At 46.5% G+C, this 23,473-nt stretch overlaps 2 protein-coding genes, 1 long non-coding RNA gene and 1 pseudogene across 3 annotated transcripts; 1 reads left to right on the top strand and 3 right to left on the bottom strand.

Annotated features, from left to right (window-relative positions):
* Positions 1-23,473, bottom strand: part of LOC120298402 — a 50,915-nt pseudogene that overhangs the window by 4,951 nt on the left and 22,491 nt on the right.
* LOC120298398 (arylacetamide deacetylase-like 4) lies at positions 1,083-7,981 on the bottom strand. The gene is made up of 4 exons (XM_039322138.1): positions 7,117-7,981; positions 6,477-6,693; positions 5,627-5,690; positions 1,083-2,161 (listed from the first exon to the last, which is right to left on the bottom strand). The coding sequence occupies exons 1-4, from the start codon at positions 7,297-7,299 to the stop codon at positions 1,387-1,389; spliced, it is 1,239 nt and encodes a 412-aa protein (XP_039178072.1). The 5' UTR covers positions 7,300-7,981; the 3' UTR covers positions 1,083-1,386.
* On the top strand, positions 2,616-14,834 carry LOC120298401. Its single transcript, XR_005554068.1, has 3 exons — positions 2,616-3,260; positions 13,494-14,697; positions 14,783-14,834. It is a non-coding gene; the product is annotated as an uncharacterized LOC120298401 (long non-coding RNA).
* LOC120298399 (arylacetamide deacetylase-like 3) lies at positions 21,926-23,451 on the bottom strand. The gene has a single exon (XM_039322139.1). The coding sequence runs from the start codon at positions 23,298-23,300 to the stop codon at positions 22,479-22,481; it is 822 nt and encodes a 273-aa protein (XP_039178073.1). The 5' UTR covers positions 23,301-23,451; the 3' UTR covers positions 21,926-22,478.

Genomic DNA, 23,473 nt, shown 5'->3' with positions numbered 1-23,473 from the left:
GGAATACAGGTAGTCCTTGACTTACAACACTTCGTTTAGTGACTGTTCAAAGTTACAGCGGCACTGAAAAAAGTGATTATAACCGTTTTTCACACTTAAGACCGCTGCAGTATCCCCAGAGTCACATGATCAAAATTCCGAAACTTGGCAACTGACTCATATTTATGATGGTTGCAGTGTCCTGGGGTCATGTAATTACTTTTTGCTGCCTTCTGTCAATGGGGAAGTCAGATTCACTTAACAACCGTGTTACTAATTTAACAACTATAGTGATTCACTTAGCAGCTGTGACAAGAAAGGTCGTAAAATGAGGCAAATTCACTTAGCAAATGTTTCACTTAGCAACAGAAATTTTGGGCTCAATTGTTATCGTTAGTCAAGGACTACCTATATGCACTTTGGGCTATTCTGTGAGTCGCAATTATGTGATGCCTTCCTATTGGTTCATTGGGATGTTGATGGCTGGTGATGGGCTTTTGTTTCCTTGTGCTGTCATGTTCAACATTCTCCATAAGTTTTGAGGTGGGCAGGCAAAGTTCATCAAAATATATCTATATCTTAATAGAAATGCTTGTTGCTGATAATAGTTAATAGATAATATTAAGTTTGGCTGTGCAATGTAACCTAAATCATATAATCTGTGTGTCATAATTATAGAGATGTGTTCATGCTATGTAGAAACCATTTTACAAGAAGTGTCAGTGTCAACTAAAAGTCACAGATGTTGTAAGATAGCACCCGTGCAGAAAGGTGTGGTAAGACAACCGTTTGTGTGAACTTCTCCTTTTACTTATGTAGCTTCAAGATATAAACTTCTCTGTTTTAGTGTGTCAAAGGTAGATAAGAGCCACCCTAAGGCTAAGGCGTGGGTGGTTAATGCTATAAGAACTACTCCCTGAGAATAGCTCAGGGTTCAGAATTTGTCATGTGAATGCTCTGAACCATTGTGCACAAATAAAGCCTGTTTTCTCCAACCCTTCGTGGTCTTCTCTTCTGATGTAAGTATCGTGGTTTTTTCCACAACAGTTTGATATTCCAAAGAACCACTGTCCTGACTATAGGGAGAAGGAGAGCGCAAAAGTTAGACGTCTGGCCACTCACCCAACTGTTCCTCTGTGCCACTTAGATTGTCATATGGGAAATTCTGTTTTTTGAGTAAGAGGGAAAACCACAGTTTCCTGCACAGCCTGACACCAGGCTACCTGAGTGGTGGGCTATGAACGAGCTGGAGAGGGCAAGGATGTGTCTCTTCAAAGGGTTGGTGGACCATCTTCAGGTCAGTTAAGCAGGACAGATGAATGAAATTATAGGGTATAACCTCTTCAGATCCAGATCTGTAAGGTAAGGGCTAGATGAACAAGGAAGAGGAACGAGGTTGTTTGATTTCTAGAATCGTTCTAGGAATTGGATTACACTATTCATACTCTTCCTCGTACTTGGAAACTGGATTGACCCCATATCTATCAGCAAGGTGATGCCATGGAATCCGTCCTTGAGGTGAAGCCAGGTGACAGGGACACCATTGTCTTCCAGCCTCTTCTTATAGAGCAAGCCATCATCTCGGAAAATGTCATATTCGCAGGTTAAAAGGAAAGTCTCTGGAAACTGCTGGATGACGGCGTCTTCTGCCAGGAGTGGGGAAAATATGGGGTCGAAAACTGTTTTGTATTTTTGGAAAAGATCTTCTGAAAATGGACCAGGTACAAACGGCACGTAACCCCGGCCTTTAAATTCCTCCGGAATATGTTCTGCACTGATCCATTTCTGATACTTTGCCATGAGTTCCTGCGGGACATGGGCATTGGCCATAATTTCATTGACCCCAGCACTGGTTCCTGAGAGATACATTGTGCCAAGACGAACAGCCTCTTTCTTGACTAAGGGGGGAATGGACTGGTTTTGCTGGTAAGAAGGTAAATTTACATCCAGGCATTGTAGGTAAGGATTGATTAGTATGTGGGCCTGGGGCTGTGGCAGGTCCTTTGTCATCAGAAGTTGCTGAGCAGTGCTGGCAACAAGTGTGCCTCCGCTGCTGTCGCCAGCCAGCACGATCCGTTTCGGGTCCACCCCGTAGTCCTGCGCATTCTTCAGAAAATGTGATACGGCAGTGTAGCAGCTGAGTTGTTGAGCTGGATAGGGGTGCTCTGGCGCCAAGGGGTATCTGAAGCAACAGTCAGTCAAAATACAATCTTAGAAATACACTGGCATTCCTATTCTGAAGATGAATAAATTATAGCTGCCCCACCCCAAAAAGACTGGGCAGCATGCAACAACCAATAGAGGCAGTCCTCAACTTACAACAGTTCATTTAATAACTGTTCAAAATTACAACATCACTGAAAAAAGTGACTTAGGACCGTTTTTCACATGACCGTTGCAGCATCCCTGTGGTCACATGATCAAAATTAGGGCACCTGGGAACTGATATTTATGACAGCTGCAGTGTCTCAGGCTCATGTGATCCCCTTTTGTGACCTTCTGACAAGCAAAGTCAGTGGGATTCAGTTAACAACTGCGTTGCTAACATAACAAAATTGCAGTGATTCACTTAACAACTGTGGCATTTTATGTTAAGACATAAAATAGGGCACTTAACTGTCTCACAAAACAACAGAAATTTTGGGCTCAGTTGTGATTGTAAGTCAAAGACTAGCTGTAATTCTGTAAACTACTCTGAAGTAACCCGCGGCATCCTTGTTAGTTCCTTATGGCTGTCAGTATTTCAGCACAGGGCTTTTCAGCTGGTGAAACGCGTACCACCTGTGGCAGGTGGTACGGGACCATCCTAGAAGTGGTAGTGGGGGGAGGGGAATGAGCTGAACCGGCGGCAGCACCGCACAAGCCTGAACGAGAGACGGCTGGAGCTGCAGGGCTGTCAGGGCTCAGCAGAAGCGCCAAGATCAGCCCTGGATTTTGGCTCTTTCCTTTGCGGGGAGGGGGCCAGGAGGAGGGAGGAGGCTTCCATGTTCCTCAAATCTGGGGCAAAGCAAAGCAACAGGAACCGGAAATAGCCAATTGTCTGGCTGACAGTGGCTGTGCTGTGCTGGAAGCGCAAGGCAGAGGTGCCCTGAAAACGGATCAGAGAGAAAGCTGAGCAGAAGGGAAATGTGAAAAAAAAAAACCCAAAACCCCACCTCCAGACAGCCTTTTCCCCTCCTTTCTGAACACCCTGATGGTCCCCTGTGATGGGCGAGGGAGGCAGCAAGAGGAGAGGGGCGCCGCCTGCTACGGGTCTTCAATCTGTACTTCATCTTGGACAAGTAAGTGTGCGGGCGTCATAGCGTCTGTGCAGGATGAGGCTGGGCTGCAGGGGACCCTTTGTTCTGGGTAGGGTTGCAGCAGCCCTGGCAGTTTTTCAAAACTCCGCAGCAGTTTTTTCCCTTTGCTTTGGGTGCCAATTTGGAGAAAAAACGCCTGGCGGATGTCGCGTTCCTCTTTCCTCTGGAGAAGGTTGAAGGAAAACGTTTGGCTCCTTCACTGGTTTCTCTTTTTGCAACGTTGCTTTTGGGGGGGGGGAGTTTAGTAAAGAGCAGCTGTCAGCTTTAGCCTGTCTGATTAGACTTACAAAGGCCTGTTTCCAAAGGAAATCCCTCGCTCGGCTTCCCTCGTGGGATGCAATCCCCGCGGAGCAACCGTTTAAGACAGGGGAGGGCAACCTGGGCTCTTTTATGACTGGTGGACTTCAACTCCCAGAATTCCTGAGGCAGCCATGCTGAGGGGAAAGGGAGAGGTTTCCAAGCTGAGCCAGGCTGGCTCAGGAATTCTGGGAGTTGAAGTCCACGAGTCATCAAAGAGCCAAGGTTCCCCACTCCTGGTTTGAGATCTCTGAACTCCAGAGTTAATCTGAAACTTGCTCCATGGCTGTGATGGATCATTGATTCAATCAATAATTAGAAGTTAGCATCTAGATACCCATGAAAAAGAAATACCTTTGGGAAATATTAAACAGGCAGGAACAATAGGAAAAGAGGTAGAAAGCCTAGGCCCAGAAACCAACTATTACAAATACGAAAGGCTGCTCCAAAAGAAACATCCATTTCCCTCTCTTAGAAAAGTCAAGCCAAAAAACAAAAGTACCAGAGAAGAGTCTCTCTCTCTCTCTCTCTCTCTCTCTCCCTCTCTCTCTCTCTCTCTCTCTCTCTCTCTTTCTCTCTCCCCTCTCCTCTCCTCTCTCTTCCTCCCCCACCTGTGATAAGCACTAGCCTTGAACAAACCAAAAGAAAGCTGACAGGTTTGCCCTATCTCAGTGATGGCGAACCTTTTAGAGACCGAGTGCCCAAACTGCAACCCAAAACCCACTTATCCATCGTTGAGTGCCGGGTGGGTGTGGCCCATTGGCTGGGTGTGGCTGCGGTGGTAACGGAAGACTGGGTGGGACTAAAAAGTTCAATCAAGCAATTCCAACTTTGCAAGATCTTTTTTTTTCCTGCAAGAAGCTGAAATTGACTGAACCTTTTTTTTTTTTTGCACATGGCAGAAGAGGCCTAAAGCGAAAAGGTTTTATAAAACCCAGCTGAAGGCCTAGGACTGGGGCGATAGAACGCATGCCCACAGAGAGGGCTCTGTGTGCCGCCTCTGGCACCCGTGCCATAGGTTCGCCACCACTGCCCTATATACACATAGAAACCAATAACAGGATTAACCCCAGACACACCAGCGCCTACAACAAGATTAACCTAGATACACAAAAACCTCATCAACAAGTTATTTCCTTCCCTGGGTCATAGGATTAATCAATCCTGCTGAAAGGGAAAAAAACCAAGCTAGGAAATTAAGAAGAACAAACTTCTTATAAATCTCATCAAAACTTAAAATAGGAAAAAGAGTATAAATTGTACCATGCATTTAGGTGATTTTTACTAGCTAGTCCAGAAGTCATTGCTGAATCACTTCTCTGTCTGGCTTCTGTAGTAAAATCCACTTTCTGGCAGTTTGCTTCGCTCAGTCTCAACTATTTTTATTTTTATTTATTTTGAGCCTATTTCAGTATTTTCCTCTTAAGTCTGAGTTACTCCCAGTTGCTTTGTTCTCCATTAATGAAATGCACATTCCCTCTCCTTTTTTTCTATTTTTGCTGCTTTTTCTGCAGCTGCAGGAATTGTATCCAGGGAGGAAATAAAATGCTTGCTCATGTTATTTGTCCTACAACTGACAGGATGCATTCTGTTTGCATAAGAGGTTTGGGGCTGTATTCTTAAATATTGTAAATTTGGACAGTCACTAAATGAACTGTTCTAAGTCTAGGACTAGACTTCGCCCAGCCTGGTTGGAAAAGCGCCCAGACGGGGAGAGAGAGCGAGAGAGAGAGCGAGAGAGAGAGAGCCAAGAGGGTGACAGCACTGGCAGAGCTTAATTCAGCTTCCTCCACAGAAAAGGCCGCGAAGCAGCGCAGCCTCCCTTAGGAGATGCTCGACAGAAACGAATCTGGCACTGCAACGGTCCCCAGTTCGAAGCTGTGCGGAGATGGATAGAGGAGCGGTGTCTAGGTTCCTATGACCATCGGAAATATGTGTTTTCCGATGGTCTTAGGCGACCCCTTTGAGAACCTCTGGTCTAGAGAGAGAGAGAGGTTATGGCAGTTGGCTTTTGTGCCTTCTGTGACACAAGTCAGCTTGAACTCACTTACCCGATGCATGCGATCACAGTGTCACTTTGCCGGGCAATGAAGTGGCACAGCCTTTCGTGGGATCCTGAAATATCACAAAGAATTGTTTGAATTGATGTTCAGATGAGAATGTCCCATTTCTCCCACCCCTAACTTGTATGTTTTTATCTGAGCACATGCATTTTTCCCCTTTGGTCCTTGGCATGCTGCAGAAGAATCAGGGTACCCCTTAGGCCAGGGATGGCGAACCCTTTAGAGACCGAGTGCCCAAACCACAATCCAAAACCGACTTATTCATCACAAAGTGCCAAGGCCGCATTGGGGGTAGGCGTAGCCCACTGGGTGGGTGTGGCTGCTGTGGTCATGGCAGATTGAGTGGGCATGGCTGGGGTGGGTGTGGCCATTTTGATGTTGCTTGTGGGGGGATGCCTGTGGGGGCTGGCAGAATTGGGGGAGATCCAGGGGGTCTCTGGTGGATGTGGCGTTGGCAGGAGGTTCGTCCTGAGGGGTGAGGCAGGGGTAGGGCGGGGGTGCCATTGCTGCAGGGCAAGGCGAGACAGGGGCGGCTGCTGCCTGATACCATCAGCCCCCGCACACAGGCCAGCGACACATGGGGGCGTGCTCTACCACCTCTCCTTGAGCTTGCTAGCCAGCTGCTTCACCTCCTTTGTGCTGGGTGGGGTTGCCGCTCTGGGTGCCAGCGGCGGCCTAATGGACCTGTGCAAGCTGACGATGGCGGCAAGTGTGCCCACAGAGAGGGCGCTAAGTGCCGCCTCTGGCACACGTGCCATAGGTTCGCCATCACTGCCTTAAGCCAAACATTTGTCCGTCCTTCTTTCATATCAATCAAACAATTATTTGGAAAACCTACGGGGGCTTCCAAACAAGCCTGCTCCTCCATGGATCCAGACAAGTCCTCGTCTGTTCTCTGGACTTGCTCTTTTGGGACAACAGACCATCACCGGCACTCTGTCAAAAAGCATTTCCTTGACAATCAAGTCAGATGGTTTCCTGGGATGTATTCCATTCCAAAGGAGCCTCCATATGAAAAATTCATGGCAGATGCCAAGTTTATCCAGAATCCTGGCCTGCACAGGGGAAAGACAAGAAAGAAACCAAAGAATAACACACAAAGGATCTGTTTAGATCAGCGGTTCTCAACCTATGGGTCGCGACCCATTTGGGGTCGATCGTCCATTTTACAGGGGTCACCAAAGAAGGCGATCCGCCATTTTCCCCCCTCAGGGGGTGCCGCCGCGCATGCGCACTGCGCATGCGCAGCACGTTTGTGTGATGGGGGTCGCTGTCACACAAACGTTGAGAACCACTGGTTTAGATGCTATCCAGAGCGAGTTCTAATAAAAGAGACTATTTGGAGCTCAGGGTTGAAAGGAGGGGTCCTTGGTGCTCTCTGAGCTTGCTTGTGCATCCTCAGGTACACCAAGTGTAGGACTGTGCCATTCAGCCGAACCAACTGAAAGCAAAGCTAGAGTCCAAAGGCAGAGACTTACCAGTCCGAAAAGAATTCTTACAAACAAATAGAGAAGGCGCAGTTTTCTCCCCTGGCTGATTCCTGGCGGGATATGCATGCCGATGATATTAAAGTAAAGGATCCACCCGAGGAATAACAACGTGATTGAAATGCAAAAGTAAAATACCAACATCCACAGGGTTTGGCCCAATATCGTTTCCATGGTGGAAAGGTCCTGAGATCAGAGATGGGATTTCTTTTCCCCTATCTGGCCAAAGAAAATTGTCTTAAAGCTTAATTTGCTTTCTTCTTGGTCCGTGAGCTCTATATTGCCCTGTAGTTCTTTTAACAATAGGTGACACGTACACCACGATGCCTTCTCTTATACCATTTCAACAGGTATGATCGGTCAACCGATCATTTTTTTTATTCACTATTTAACTGGACCAACAAGTTCTGAACAAACAGATCTCTTTCAAAAGTCTTTCTCTTGAGGGTTACATCATCCAAGATCGGTTGAGTTTACTTTATGATCACCCCACAGATTAAATGAGGAGGTTCATTTATCTGTATTCCTTAATTATGGCTTTCAGAGGCACACTGTAATCTGGGTGAGCTTCTGGGCACCACGTTCCCTGACACAGAAAAATGACTTTACACGGATTTTGAGATGACAACAGCCTCAACAAGGTTTCATGCCGAGTGGATTTTGCCATTTGCGTTGTAATTTGGTATTTTTGCTTCTGATGGTCAGAGGCAGATCAGTTCAACTAAAATTGTCTAAAATAGCCATCATAGCAGTGTTCCAATATCTCAGGGGCTGCCACAAATAAGAGGGAGTCAAACTATTCTCCAAAGTGCCTGAGGGCAGGACAAGAAGCAACGGATGGAAACTAACCAAGGAGAGAAGCAACCTACACTAAGGAGAAACTTCTTGACAATTAGAACAATTAACCAGTGGAACAATTTGCCTCCCGATTGGACAATTATTTGTCTGAAATGGTATAGGGCAGCTTGGGGGGAGGGGGAAACAGGGCTACATGCATGCAGCTTGACTTGTACAAGTAGCGGGCTGGCACACACAGCTTGATTGTAAGTTGACCTGTATATGCCCATGCATGCAAGCCCCCTTGCGCAAGCTGCACACACACAATGGCTGGCCGCTCATGTGGCTCGGTTGCGAATAGGCCACAGCCCAATAGTAGGCCACAGTTCAGGGACTGGGGACCCCAATATAGGGTTTCCTGCCTGAGCAGGAGGTTGGACTAGAAGACCTCCAAGGTCCCTTCCAATCCAGAGCCCTGAAATGCAGTTCTTTGCCCTTCCTTAATAATGGGACATTTGTAGATGGGGAAATTGCAACAATCAGTATCGGGTAGTTTTATGTTTGCAAGGTTGAGGTATTAAGCAAAGACACATGGTGAACAAACAAGCTTCTTTATTGATCTCTTCTTACAACCAGCAGCAGCAAAATGGCACGCAGGCCATTTGTAGAGTCCTGAACCCAGACAGTGTCAGCCAATAGGAAGCTGGCTGTTTTCGCGCCTTGCGCATGCGTGCAAGGCTGGTGACAGCCAGTCTAGTCCCAGGCAGCTTTTGGTCTTCCCGGGACCGTTTGCAACATTGCTGAGCCTGCTGAATGCTTCAGCAGGCTCAGGACACAACAGGTAGAATCTCTGTAATTAAGATGAAAGTGTAAGAACGTCCTGGTAGTGCTTCACAAAAGCCAAGAAACAGGAACGTTGAACAATCAACAAGTTTAATGCACTGTGTTGACATAAAGTTAGCACTGGAAGTAACCTCCTTCCAGTGCCTTAAATACAGCCACCTACCACGCCCAGAGCACACACCCCAATTACCACCCACGACCATACTCCACCCTCGCCTCGCTCAACCCCAGTTGATAACCCACACCCCACCAATAACCTAATTAACAATGCTGCGCTCTCCTGCCCCAGTCCACGCCCCACACATAGAAGTGAAATGAACAAAGCCGGCAACACTCTGCTCTACCGTCCAGTCCTCTGCTCCAACGTCCACTAATGACAGACCCAGCGACACTTGGAAGTCCAATAAACATAAGTACGAAGCAGCCTCCCTTCCGTTCACCACGTTTCGTCCGTGCTGTTGTTACTAGTCATCTAAGTATATCAATTACTAGCCATCCTAGCTGGTCACATGGGCTCATCAGCTGCCGCTCTAGGAATCCCGGTTTCCCATCTCGGTTTTTGCAATAGCAGTGCGAAACACAGAGCTGCCGCTCTAGGAATCCCGGTTGCCCATTACCAATGCCTTGGTAAGACCACACTTGGAATACTGCATCCAGTTTTGGTTGCCATGGTACAAAAAAGATTTTGAGATTCTAGAAAGAGTGCAGAGAAGAGCAACAAAGATGATTAGGGGACTGGAGGTTAAAACATATGAAGAACAGTTGCAGGAATTAGGTATGTCTAGTTTAATGAAAATAAGGACTAGGGGTGACATGATAGCAGTGTGTCAATATTCAGCTCGAGAATCCAAATAAAACTCCAGCTTCATTCTGTTTCCAAAAATCTTACTGTTTATTAAGTTGATTGATTTTGCTGAAACAAAACTAACTCTGAGGTTCTAACACCAATTCATAGCCTTAAGCAATAGTTTTCCCAGCCAAACCCCCAATGTCTTACGTAGTCCATATAAACAGCCTCTTTCTTGACTAAGAGAGGAATAGACTGGTTTTGCTGGTAAGAAGGTAAATTTAAATCCAGGCCTTGTAGGAAAGGATAGATTAGTATGTGGGTCCGGGGCTGTGGCAGGTCCTTTGTCATCAGAAGTTGCTGAGCAGTGCTGGCAACAAGTGTGCCTCCGCTGCTGTCGCCAGCCAGCACGATCCGTTTCGGGTCCACCCCGTAGTCCTGCGCATTCTTCAGAAAATGTGATACGGCAGTGTAGCAGCTGAGTTGTTGAGCTGGATAGGGGTGCTCTGGCGCCAAGGGGTATCTGAAGCAACAGTCAGTCAAAATACAATCTTTCAAATGCACTGGCATTCCTATTATGAAGATGAATATATTATAGCTGCCCCACCCCAAAAAGACTGGGCAGCATGCAACAACCAATAGAAGCAGTCCTCGACTTACAAAAGTTCATTTAATAACTGTTGAAAATTACAACATCACTGAAAAAAGTGACTTAGGACCGTTTTTCACATGACCGTTGCAGCATCCCTGTGGTCACATGATCAAAATTAGGGCACCTGGGAACTGATATTTATGACAGCTGCAGTGTCTCAGGCTCATGTGATCCCTTTTTGTGACCTTCTGACAAGCAAAGTCAGTGGGATTCAGTTAACAACTGCATTACTAACATAACAATTGCAGTATTTCACTTAACATGGGGCACTTAACTGTCTCACAAAACAACAGAAATTTTGAGATGACAACAGCCTCAACAAGGTTTCATGCCGAGTGGATTTTGCCATTTCAGTTGTAATTTGGTATTTTTGCTTCTGATGGTCAGAGGCAGATCAGTTCAACTAAAATTGTCTAAAATCGCCGTCATAGCAGTGTTCCAATATCTCAGGGGCTGCCACAAATAAGAGGGAGCCAAACTATTCTCCAAAGTGCCTGAGGGCAGGACAAGAAGCAACGGATGGAAACTAACCAAGGAGAGAAGCAACCTACAGCTAAGGAGAAAGTTCTTGACAATTAGAACAATTAACCAGTGGAACAATCTGCCTCCCGATTGGACAATTATTTGTCTGAAATGGTATAGGGCAACTTGGGGGGAGGGGAAAACAGGGCTACATGCATGCAGCTTGACTTGTACAAGTAGCGAGCTGGCACACACAGCTTGATTGTAAGTTGACCTGTATATGCCCATGCATGCAAGCCCACTTGTGCAAGTTGCACACACACAATGGCTGGCCGCTCACGTAGCTCGGTTGCGAATAGGCCACAGCCCAATAGTAGGCCACAATCCAGGGACTGGGGACCCCAATATAGGGTTTCCTGCCTGAGCAGGAGGTTGGACTAGAAGATCTCCAAGGTCCCTTCCAATCCAGAGCCCTGAAATGCAGTTCTTTGCCCTTCCTTAATAATGGGACATTTGTAGATGGGGAAATTGCAACAATCAGTATCGGGTAGTTTTATGTTTGCAAGGTTGAGGTATTAAGCAAAGACACATGGTGAACAAACAAGCTTCTTTATTGATCTCTTCTTACAACCAGCAACAGCAAAATGGCACGCAGGCCATTTATAGAGTCCTGAACCCAGACAGTGTCAGCCAATAGGAAGCTGGCTGTTTTCGCGCCTTGCGCATGCGTGCAAGGCTGGCGACAGCCAGTCTGGTCCCAGGCAGCTTTTGGTCTGCCCGGGACCATTTGCAACATTGCTGAGCCTGCTGAATGCTTCAGCAGGCTCAGGACACAACAGGTAGAATCTCTGTAATTAAGATGAAAGTGTAAGAACATCCTGGTAGTGCTTCACAAAAGCCAAGAAACAGGAATGTTGAACAGTCAACAAGTTTAATGCACTGTGTTGACATAAAGTTAGCACTGGAAGCTAACTTCCAGTGAACCTGCTTCCAGTGCCTTAAATACAGCCACCTACCACGCCCAGAGCGCACCCCCCAATTACCACCCGTGACCATACTCCACCCTCGCCTAGCCCAACCCCAGTTGATAACCCACACCCCACCAATAACCTAATTAACAATGCTGCGCTCTCCTGCCCCAGTCCACGCCCCACACATAGAAGTGAAATGAACAAAGCCGGAAACACTCTGCTTTACCGTCCAGTCCTCTGCTCCAACGTCCACTAATGACAGACCCAGCGACACTTGGAAGTCCAATAAACATAAGTACGATGCAGCCTCCCCTCCGTTCGCCACGTTTCGTCCGTGCTGTTGTTACTAGCCATCTAAGTATATCAATTACTAGCCATCCTAGCTGGTCACATGGGCTCATCAGCTGCCGCTCTAGGAATCCCGGTTTCCCATCTCGGTGGTTGCAATAGCAGTGCGAAACACGGAGCTGCTGCTCTAGGAATCCCGGTTGCCCATCTCGGTGGTTGCAATGGCGGCGCGAAACGCGGACCCGCCGGATCAGCTGTTGGGGCCTCTCCAATGTTGCCATTGTGTGAGCCGGTAACGGGGCCACTGGAGGGTGGGTGGTGCGCTGGGTCTGATATTCGGCCCCCCTCACCACATGTCCCCCTGGAAGAAAGCATACTAAGATGAGTAAGGCCTTTTGTCATGCACATGAAGAGTTATTCGGCCCCTCCCCAGGTTTGCGTGGAAATTTCCTATGGTATCTACGAATCAGGTCGGGAGCAAAGACATCCCCCTTCCACACCCAGGAGGCATCGGACAGGGGATATCCCTTCCATAAGATTAGATAATAAAGTTTACCCCCCTTCACCTGCGAATCCAGGATATCTTGTACTTCATACCGACCTCGGGTGATGGGCCCTGGGGTTTGTTCTTGGGGTTTCTCCCTTACAGGTTTCAACAAGCTTACGTGAAAGACTGGATGCACCTTATCATGCAAACTCGGTAAATGAAGCTTCACCGTCACCGGATTAATAATCTGGACTATGCGGAAGGATCCGATGTACTTTGGTGCTAGTTTTTTGCACGGCACCTGCAACTTTATATATTTAGTCGATAAATACACTAGATCCCCCACCCAAAACTGAACCTGTAAGCTACGAGTTTTATCCGCCTGGTGTTTAGTTGCTTGTTCTGCTTTTATCAGGGCCTTTTTCACTGTACCCCATACCTCACCTACGTGGTTAAACCATTCATTGGGGTGACGAGGCTGGGATTCCTGGGACCCACACTCTGGCATCGGGACAAAGTCGCGTCCATACACCACCTGAAATGGTGTGAGGCCGGTGCTCTTATGTACTGCGTTATTATATGCGACGTCCGCTAATGGCACCAATTCCACCCAATTCGACTGTTGATAGGATACGTAGCTCCTCAGATATCGCTCGACAGCAGCATTGGCCCACTCCACTGCCCCGTTGGTACTGGGATGATACGCAGAGCTGAGACCTTGAGCAGTACCAATGAATCGAAGGAACTGACGCCAGAATTGAGCCGTAAATTGTACGCCACGGTCCGAAATAATTTGACGAGGTGCCCCATGCAAACGATAAGTATGTGTTCAAAACATTCTGGCCAGTCCTCTTGCCAACGGCAATCCCTTACAGCGTATGAAATGGGCTTGTTTTGAAAACAAGTCAACCACTGTCCATATAATGGTGTAACCCTGTACCTCCGGTAAGTCAACTATAAAATCCATTCCAATGTCCTGCCATGGCTGATTTGGATCAGATACTGGTTGTAACAGTCCCACTGGTTTTTTGGGTACTACCTTTGATTGTGCACAGATGTGACAGCCCTTCACATAAGTTTCAATGTCTCTTCTCATTCCAGGCCACCAAAATTGACGTCTGGCTAGGTGTAACGTCTTCAGGAAACCGAAATGGCCGGCTAATTTAGCATCATGACAACGGTGATACACGCGATCTCGTAATCCCTGGGGAATATATAGTCTATTGCCATACCATGCTAAACCATTCCGGTTTGTAAGTAACCCGGGATTATTCAACAACCAAGGATCTTGTAATAAAGCTGTTCTCACCTCATCCTCAAACGATGTCGTTTTCGCGCAGGAATCTACATGCAGATCTCCGACGCTATAAGGGGGCATAATGGCCTGGACCACCTCCTCCCTCGTACTATCATATTGCGGTAGGCGAGAGAGGGCATCCGCTAGGAAATTTCTCCCCCCTGGAATGACTTTAAGTTGGAATCGGAAACGTTGGAAATATTGCACCCAACGCACGTGTTTAGGAGACAACCGCCCAGGCGTTTGTAGAACTGCTAGATTCTGGTGGTCTGTCCACACTTCAAAGAGATGTTGTGCCCACTCCAGTAAATGGCGCCAGGTGGATAAGGCCCATCTAACTTACTGCAAGAACGTCCTGGTAGTGCTTCACAAAAGCCAAGAAACAGGAACGTTGAACAATCAACAAGTTTAATGCACTGTGTTGACATTAAGTTAGCACTGGAAGTAACCTCCTTCCAGTGCCTTAAATACAGCCACCTACCACGCCCAGAGCACACACCCCAATTACCACCCATGACCATACTCCACCCTCGCCTAGCCCAACCCCAGTTGATAACCCACACCCCACCAATAACCTAATTAACAATGCTGCGCTCTCCTGCCCCAGTCCACGCCCCACACATAGAAGTGAAATGAACAAAGCCGGCAACACTCTGCTCTACCGTCCAGTCCTCTGCTCCAACGTCCACTAATGACAGACCCAGCGACACTTGGAAGTCCAATAAACATAAGTACGAAGCAGCCTCCCCTCCGTTCGCCGCGTTTCGTCCGTGCTGTTGTTACTAGCCATCTAAGTATATCAATTACTAGCCATCCTAGCTGGTCACGTGGGCTCATCAGCTGCCGCTCTAGGAATCGTGGTTTCCCATCTCGGTGGTTGCAATAGCAGTGCAAAACACGGAGCTGCCGCTCTAGGAATCCCGGTTGCCCATCTCGGTGGTTGCAATGGCGGCGCAAAACGCGGACCCGCCGGATCAGCTGTTGGGGCCTCTCCAATGTTGCCATTGTGTGAGCCGGTAACGGGGCTACTGGAGGGTGGGTGGTGCGCTGGGTCTGACAGAAAGTTTTACCAATGATGCTTTTTTTGTTTCAGATTCCAGAGTCCAGCTAGACATAACAACACTAAAACGTAGCATGAAAATCAAGGTTATTGAGCCAGAGCTGATAAAGAATTGGCGGGCTGGAGAGCTGGAGAAGAACCCCACACTTCAAGCTAATTGGGGAATGTGATTTATGACTGTTAATTGGAGGAGGGAGGGAATTGTGCTTTGATACTATGTGCCGGGGGGGGGGGGAATTCAGTTTTTGGCTTCGATTATGTAAGTGCCGGTATTATGCTACTCGAATAAAAGATCCTTTAAGGTAAACAATGCCTCAAAGTTCCTTTGAAGAGTTTCATCTGTCGGAACCATGACAGGGGGTGTAAATCGGACGTAAGTTACTTTTTTCAGTGCTGTTGTAACTTTGAACGGTCACTAAGCAAACTGCTGTAAGTCGGGGAATACCTATATACGCAAATAGAAATTCATAAAGTGGAAAGGTGATTGGGGAAAAAGGAAGGGAAGAAAAAAAAGAGCTGGGAATGCTGATGGTGGCCCTTGGGGAGGGGGCTGAGCTGTGCCCTGGGGAGGATCATGGTTTCCTTGCCCCCCCCTTTGGAAGCTACTCTGGCATTCCCTTGTGTCTTCTCTGGTTGCCACACCTGTTGCAAAATGGCCTGTGGGAGAGAACTGGAGAGTCCAATCTCGGCATTCTTCAAATCAGCAGGAAGAGAAGAGCAGTCACAACAGTGGTGACAAGGCCCCAGCAAAGTCAGTGAAAGCATTGCCTGCAGGAGTGCAAGCTGGCCACATGGATTTACAGAAGACAATAACAGAGTTGGAAGAGACCTTGGAGGTCTTCTAGTCCAACCCTCTATAGAAACAGGGGGCGCTATACCATTCCCGACAAATGGTTGTCCAATCTCTTCTTGAAAACCTCCAGTGATGGAGCACCCCCACTAAACTTCTGGAAGCAAGCTATTCCATTGATTAATTTGTTCTGACTGTCAGGAAATTTCTCCTTAGTTCTAGGTTGCTTCTCTGCTTTTTAGTTTCTATCCGTTGCTTCTTGTCCTGCCTTCTGGTGCTTTGGAAAATAGATTTACCCCCTCTTCTTTGTGGCAGCCCCTCAAATAATGGAACACTGTCTCAAGGATGAAACTTTGGCAGCTATGTTCCTCTGCCTTTCAACTTGCCTTTAGAGTAAGAGGGGGGGGGTCTTACTTTCCAGTAGATTAGATGGAAACATGAAATTTGTACAATTCCGCTGAAGACTTTGAGAACCTGAAACCTTTTCAAGGACACAAGAACAGGTGTGGATTTGAAGCAGACAGTTCCCATAACAAACAGAACTTGTTTATATGGACTACGTAAGACATTGGGGGTTTGGCTGGGAAAACTATTGCTTAAGGCTATGAATTGGTGTTAGAACCTCAGAGTTAGTTTTGTTTCAGCAAAATCAATCAACTTAATAAACAATAAGATTTTTGGAAACAGAATGAACTTGGAGTTTTATTTGGATTCTCGAGCTGAATATTGACACACTGCTATCATGTCACCCCTAGTCCTTATTTTCATTAAACTAGACATACCTAATTCCTGCAACTGTTCTTCATATGTTTTAACCTCCAGTCCCCTAATCATCTTTGTTGCTCTTCTCTGCACTCTTTCTAGAATCTCAAAATCTTTTTTGTACCATGGCAACCAAAACTGGATGCAGTATTCCAAGTGTCGTCTTACCAAGGCATTGTAAACCCTTATTAACACTTCACATGATCTTGATTCTATCCCTCTATTAAGGCAGCCTAGAATTGTGTTGGCTTTGTTGGCGGCTGCAGCACACTGCTTGCTCATATTTAAATGATTGTCAACTAGGACAATCCCTCTCACAGTTAGTACTATTGAGCCAAGTACCACTAAATGTTAGCTTTCAAGCGCCACTAAACCATTTGCAGGATTTGGTGGAAAGACTAACACGGCCATCCCCGTGTTAAGCATTTGGGGAGACTCTTCTGGAAGCTTCCCGTCAGTGTGCACCCTTTGATGCAAAGTCAGGTTTGTGCTCTGGGTGAAGCTTTTCCCACACTCGGAGCAGGTGTAGGGCTTCTCCCCAGTGTGGGTTCTCTTATGTCTAATAAGGCTGGACTGAACCCGAAAGCTCTTCCCACAGTCCGTGCAGCCGTACGGCTTCTCCTCCATGTGCATTCGCTGATGCGCATTGAGGCAGCCCCTGTGACTGAAGCTCTTCCCGCACTCGTAGCATTTGTAGGGCCTCTCCCCCGTGTGAACCCTTTGGTGCTGAATGAGACTCGGTTTGTCGGAAAAAGTCTTGTTGCAATCGGCGCACTGATGCGGCTTCTCTCCTTTGTGGATCTTCTGATGCCTCACAAAGTTGGTGCTCTTGTTGAAACTTTTCCCGCACTCCAAGCACTGGTACGGCTTCTCCCCATGTGGATAATTTGATGGCAGGCAAGGTGGGCGCTCTGAACGAAGCTCTTCCCACACTCTAAACATGTATATGGCTTTTCTCCAGTGTGGATGATCTCGTGGGACGTCAGATGGGCGCTGCGACTGAAGGACTTCCCGCATTCCAAGCATTTATACAACTTCTCCACTTTAGGGATTCTTGGCGGTGTCAGCAGGTTGGATGGACCATGAAAGCTTTTGCTGAAATCGGAGGGTTGATGTTGTCCATCAGCATGGACAGCCTGATACGATGGAGGAATTAAAGAAACTAGAAACTTCTCTCGGTTTTCCAGAAATGTATATGAACTCTCTCCTTCAGAAAGCATTTCCCTGTCTCTGGAGTTCTTCCCCAAAATACCTTTCTGGGATTCAATCTCTGCAGATATTTCCCAGTGATCACTGAGACATCCATTTCTTTCCTCTCCTTCCTTTTTTTTTTTTGCTGCAGTGAGATTTGATGGAACTCTCCAATGGAACGAGGAAGGGGTTTATCGATCCATTCTTCTTGTTGGCTTCCTTCTTGGTGTGAGGGTTGAATTCGGTTCCAGACTTTCTCTTCAAAGAGTTCCTGCTCAATTTCTTCAGAGAAATTCCCACATAGTTTCCCCTCTGATTCACTTTTCCATTCAGATCCTGTTGGAATAAAGATTGGGAGATGGTTAGAGCTCACACCAAACTATTTAGAAGTAGACTCTCTGGGAATATTTGGGGTTCCCCATTAAATAACAATAATGAGGAAAAAAAGTTCTGGATAATGGATGTCCATGGAGGTTTTCAGTCATCCAGGTCATGGTTGCCCCAAAGGTGCTTTTTCAAGAGGCAACTGGACTTTGTTGTGAACTATATAAATAACCAAGTCCATAATGCGCTTTAACTCCCCTTTAACATAGGTATAAACAAATTAAAAATAAACATAATAATATAAACAAGTCGATATCCTAATTATTAAACAATACAATATCCAAATTATTAAACTATACTAATACTAAAGATAATAATAAAACTAATAAAAATTCTACTATAATAAACTATTAATAGTAATAATACTCTAAAATTTACTCATAAACTAAAATATGCTATGTTTTTTGCTATTTCAGTTAGTTAGTAGTGGAAATATAAATTTCCAAGCCGGGAGTATTCTGAACCATATAGCTCTATGTAACCTCGTATAGCTCTATGTAACCCTGACTAGAGAGCATGTATCAGTATGTCAGTGGAAGGAGTTTCTAAAGGGCATTGGGAGACTTCCTGGACACAAGCCAGATTGGAATGTCTTTGTCTGAAAGAAGCATGGGCTATCAGATGTCACCCAATGAGCCTGCGCCGTTATAAAGATGGTATGGAAGAGAGCATCATCCTTTTACCTGTAGGAATGGACAAAAGATGTAATTTCCAGAAGTAACAACACAGCATGAATGCAAGTAATCTTTGTAATCTTTCTGATCAAAATATATTTCTTTTTGTTATGAAACCATTTCTACTGAGTTATCTATCTGACTTGATTTAAAGAAGGCGTTTTTAACTCACAGTCTGAATAGAGTATGTAGTGGGAGGGGGGTGAGCTGAAGCTGCAGCAGCACCAGAGAGGCCCGGGGGAGAATCAGCTGGAGCTGCAGTGTTGCTGGGGCTCTGCTGAAGCCCTGGGATCGGCCCGTGTGGCTCCAGCTGATTGGGGCTTCCAACAGCCTCGGGGTGGCTGGCAGCTGCACGCAGTCTTCAGGGGAAGAGTCAGCTGGAGCTGTGAGGCTGCCGTGGCTTGGCAGGGACCCCAGAATCAGCACATGCAGCTCCAGTCAATGAGTGCTGTGTGAAAAAGCCAGCCAGGCAGTGAGTGAACGCATGGGGGAGAGGAGAATATAAAAAGGAGGGGTTTGGGTAGAAAGGAGGAGTGAGAGAGCAGAGAAGGCAATAGGGAGGAGAGATGTCGGTGGGACAAGCCTGAAGGAGAGAAGGGGATGGCATAAGTGAGGCTTCTGTGGAGGAAGCCTGAGGGAGAGAAGGAGTCAGCAACTGGCCCTTTGAGGGCAACCATAATGCTGATGAGGCCCTCAATGAAATTGAGTTTGACACCCTTGCTCTACATGAAACCTTTGGGAGTGGCCCTTTCCCCCCACCATGGGGCAAAGTCTCCTCCTCCTGGTGCCATCCTGTTGTCCCTCTTAAAAACAACTTTAGGGAATTCCAGGAGAGAAAGGCTGCTTGGCTTAAAGGAAACTCTTCTGCAAAGTCAAGTGCAGGTAGTCCTCAAGCTACAACAGTTCATTCAGTGACTGTTTGAAGTTATAACGTCATCCCCGCAGTCATGTGATCAAAATTTGGATGCTGCTGATGATAATGATAATGTTGGAAGGGACCTTGGAGGTCTTCTAGTCCAACTCTCTGCTCAGGCAGCAAACCTATATATGGGGTCCCCAACCCCCGGTCTGTGGACCGGTACCAGGCTGCAGCATGCCAGCAACTGGGCCACACAAACAAGCAACGGCCCATCCATGGGATGCAGGCAGCACACAAAACCACACACCCTCCAGTCCATGGAAAAACCTCTCTCCATGGAACCAGTCCCTGGTGCCCAAAAGATTGGGGACCTTTGCCTTATACCATTTCAGATAAATGGCTGTCCAGTCTCTTCTTAAAAACTTCCAGTGTTGGAGCATTCACAGCTTCTGGAGGCAGGTTGTTCCACTGATTAATTGTTCTAACTGTCAGGAAGTTTCTCCTTAGTTCCAGGTTGCTTCTCTCCTTGATTAGTTTCCATCCATGGTTTCTTGTCCAGCCTTCTGGTGCTTTGGAGAATAGACTGACTTCCTCTTCTCTCTGGAAACCCCTGAAATATTGGAACACTGCTATCATGTGACACCTAGTCCTTCTCTTCATTAAACTAGACAAGATATTTCTTTGGATGGTTCATATTTATGACAGTTGCAGTGTGCCGGAATCATGTGATTACCTCTTGTGAACTTCTGACAAGCAAAGTCAATGAGGAAACTAGATTCACAACGGTGTTACTAACTTAACAACTGCAGTGATTCATTTAACAAACACAGCAAGAGAGGTTGTAAAATGGGGCAAAATTCACTTAACAACTGTCTAACTGAGCAACAGAAATTTTGGGCTCAATTGCATTTGTAAGTCGAGGACTACCTGGGTTTTCACAGACCCATTCTGGCTTGTCCGATGAGGCAGTTGCTGTTTTGCCTAATTCAGGTTGAGGACGAATCTGGGGCTTGGTTCATCTTTCCTCTCCACATTTTCCTCTTCTTTTTTAAGATATTTAATTTAATAGCAGGAGCAGTGAAGGGTTGGACAATGAATCAGAACACACAGTTATAGCTGATTGGTTGAAGAGGGCTGGCTACTGTATGAGGCAATCTAAGCTTTGATTGGTTACCTTGAGTGAAAAGGGGGAGGTTCTTTGTTTCCCGCCTTTTTTCCTCTGAGTGCCCTCTATAATTTACCTCATAATACGTTGATTTACCTGATATGCTGCTGTTTGCCTGATTATCTTATTTACTATTAATATGTTTATTAATATAAAACTATATGTTTTGTGTCAGCATCTCTGCCTCCATTTGGACACCAGCTGTCCAATTCCCTAACATTTTTCCCTGCAGTCCCTGATCGCAGAAGAGCTGAGGAGAGGGACACACACACACACACACACACACACACACACACTGTTTCATGAGGGGCTGGCAGTCTTCGGCCCACCGAACGGACTTGCTAGTTCGTGCCCTTCCAACACACACACAGACACGGACCAACACGCCCCATTCTGTCAACATAGCCATGCCTTTACAACACCTCTGCGCCATCTTCCCCTTTTCTCTCCTTGCCCTTTGCAGTGGGCAAAAATGAATCTGAAATGAAATAGAAATGAAACAGACTGGGATTTGTTTCTTGAGTCTTTACTGAAGCTCAAAAGGTTTACATGAAGTCAGTTGTCACTATTCTAGAAGCTCAGCAACCGGGGACCACCTGCAGCTAAAGCAAAGGTGGAGCAAGGAAAGCGGATACAGGAAGAGTTGAGATGGAAGCGTCAACAAGGAGAGGTCCCTTAAGATCTTACTGCATTAGTCTTGTTGGAGAGAAATGCCTCTTCAGAGACAGAGGAAAGGAAGGCACGGTTCAAGGCAAGGTCCTGTTAGGAAACAGAACCTATGCCAACGGGTGAGGGGGGCTAGCACAATAGGCCTCCAGAGCTTTTGGGGGCTGATTCCCTTTTTTCGTTCATTTTTTGGTCTGCCTGTGGGAATAATGGTTCCTGAAAGAGCTGCACTGGGTTTTCCATGACAAATGAAGGCACATATACATCTCCCAGGATAACGTTGCAAGATCCAATCTGGGTCGGTCACCAGGACCAGAGGTTTACTGTTCTGAGCATTCAGACCCGTGCCGGAGCCCATCCTCAGGAAACCTCTCTTTACTGGAATACAGGTAGTCCTTGACTTGCAACACTTCGTTTAGTGACTGTTCAAAGTTACAGCGGCACTGAAAAAAGTGATTATAACCGTTTTTCACACTTAAGACCGCTGCAGTATCCCCAGAGTCATATGATCAAAATTCCGACACTTGGCGACTGACTCATATTTATGATGGTTGCAGTGTCCTGGGGTCATGTAATTACTTTTTGCTGCCTTCTGTCAATGGGGAAGTCAGATTCACTTAACAACCGTGTTACTAACTTAACAACTATAGTGATTCACTTAACAACTCTGACAAGAAAGACCGTAAAATGAGGCAAATTCACTTAGCAACAGAAATTTTGGGCTCAATTGTTATCGTTAGTCGAGGACTACCTATATGCACTTTGGGCCATTCTGTGAGTCGCAATTATGTGATGCCTTCCTATTGGTTCATTGGGGTGTTGATGGCTGGTGATGGGCTGTTGTTTCCTTGTGCTGTCATGTTCAACATTCTCCACAAGTTTGATATTCCAAAGACCACTGTCCTGACTATAGGGAGGAGGAGAGCGCAAAAGTTAGACGTCTGGCCACTCTCCCAATGGTTCCTCGGTGCCACTTAGACTGTCATATGGGAAATTCTCTTTTTTGGGTAAGAGGGAAAACCACCGTTTCCTGCACAGCCTGACACCAGGCTACCTGAGTGGTGGGCTATGAACGAGCTGGAGAGGGCAAGGATGTGTCTCTTCAAAGGGTTGGTGGACCATCTTCAGGTCAGTTAAGCAGGACAGATGAATGAAATTATAGGGTATAACCTCTTCAGATCCAGATCTGTAAGGCAAGGGCTAGATGAACAAGGAAGAGGAACGAGGCTGTTTGATTTCTAGAATCGTTCTAGGAATTGGATTACACTATTCATACTCTTCCTCGTACTTGGAAACTGGATTGACCCCATATCTATCAGCGAGGTGATCCCATGGAATCCGTCCTTGAGGTGAAGCCAGGTGACAGGGACACCATTGTCTTCCAGCCTCTTCTTATAGAGCAAGCCATCATCTCGGAAAATGTCATATTCGCAGGTTAAGAGGAAAGTCTCTGGAAACTGCTGGATGACGGCATCTTCCGCCAGGAGTGGGGAAAATATGGGGTCGAAAACTGTTTTGTATTTTTGGAAAAGATCTTCTGAAAACGGACCAGGTACAAACGGCACGTAACCCCGGCCTTTAAATTCCTCCGGAATATGTTCCGCACTGATCCATTTCTGATACTTTGCCATGAGTTCCTGCGGGACATGAGCATTGGCCATAATTTCATTGACCCCGGCATCAGTTCCCGACAGATAAACTGTGGCAAGACGAACAGCCTCTTTCTTGACTAAGAGGGGAATAAACTGGTTTTGCTGGTAAGAAGGTAAATTTAAATCCAGGCCTTGTAGGAAAGGATAGATTAGTATGTGGGCCCGGGGCTGTGGCAGGTCCTTTGTCATCAGAAGTTGCTGAGCAGTGCTGGCAACAAGTGTGCCTCCGCTGCTGTCGCCAGCCAGCACGATCCGTTTCGGGTCCACCCCGTAGTCCTGCGCATTCTTCAGAAAATGTGATACGGCAGTGTAGCAGCTGAGTTGTTGAGCTGGATAGGGGTGCTCTGGCGCCAAGGGGTATCTGAAGCAACATTCAGTCAAAATACAATCTTTCAAATGCACTGGCATTCCTATTATGAAGATGAATATATTATAGCTGCCCCACCCCAAAAAGACTGGGCAGCATGCAACAACCAATAGAAGCAGTCCTCGACTTACAACAGTTCATTTAATAACTGTTGAAAATTACAACATCACTGAAAAAAGTGACTTAGGACCGTTTTTCACATGACCGTTGCAGC

The sequence above is a fragment of the Crotalus tigris genome, unplaced genomic scaffold (assembly GCF_016545835.1).
Source record: "Crotalus tigris isolate CLP2741 ecotype Arizona unplaced genomic scaffold, ASM1654583v1 scf7180000023854.80815, whole genome shotgun sequence".
In the NCBI taxonomy this organism is placed as follows: domain Eukaryota; kingdom Metazoa; phylum Chordata; class Lepidosauria; order Squamata; family Viperidae; genus Crotalus; species Crotalus tigris.
This window is presented reverse-complemented; position numbering and strand designations above follow the sequence as displayed.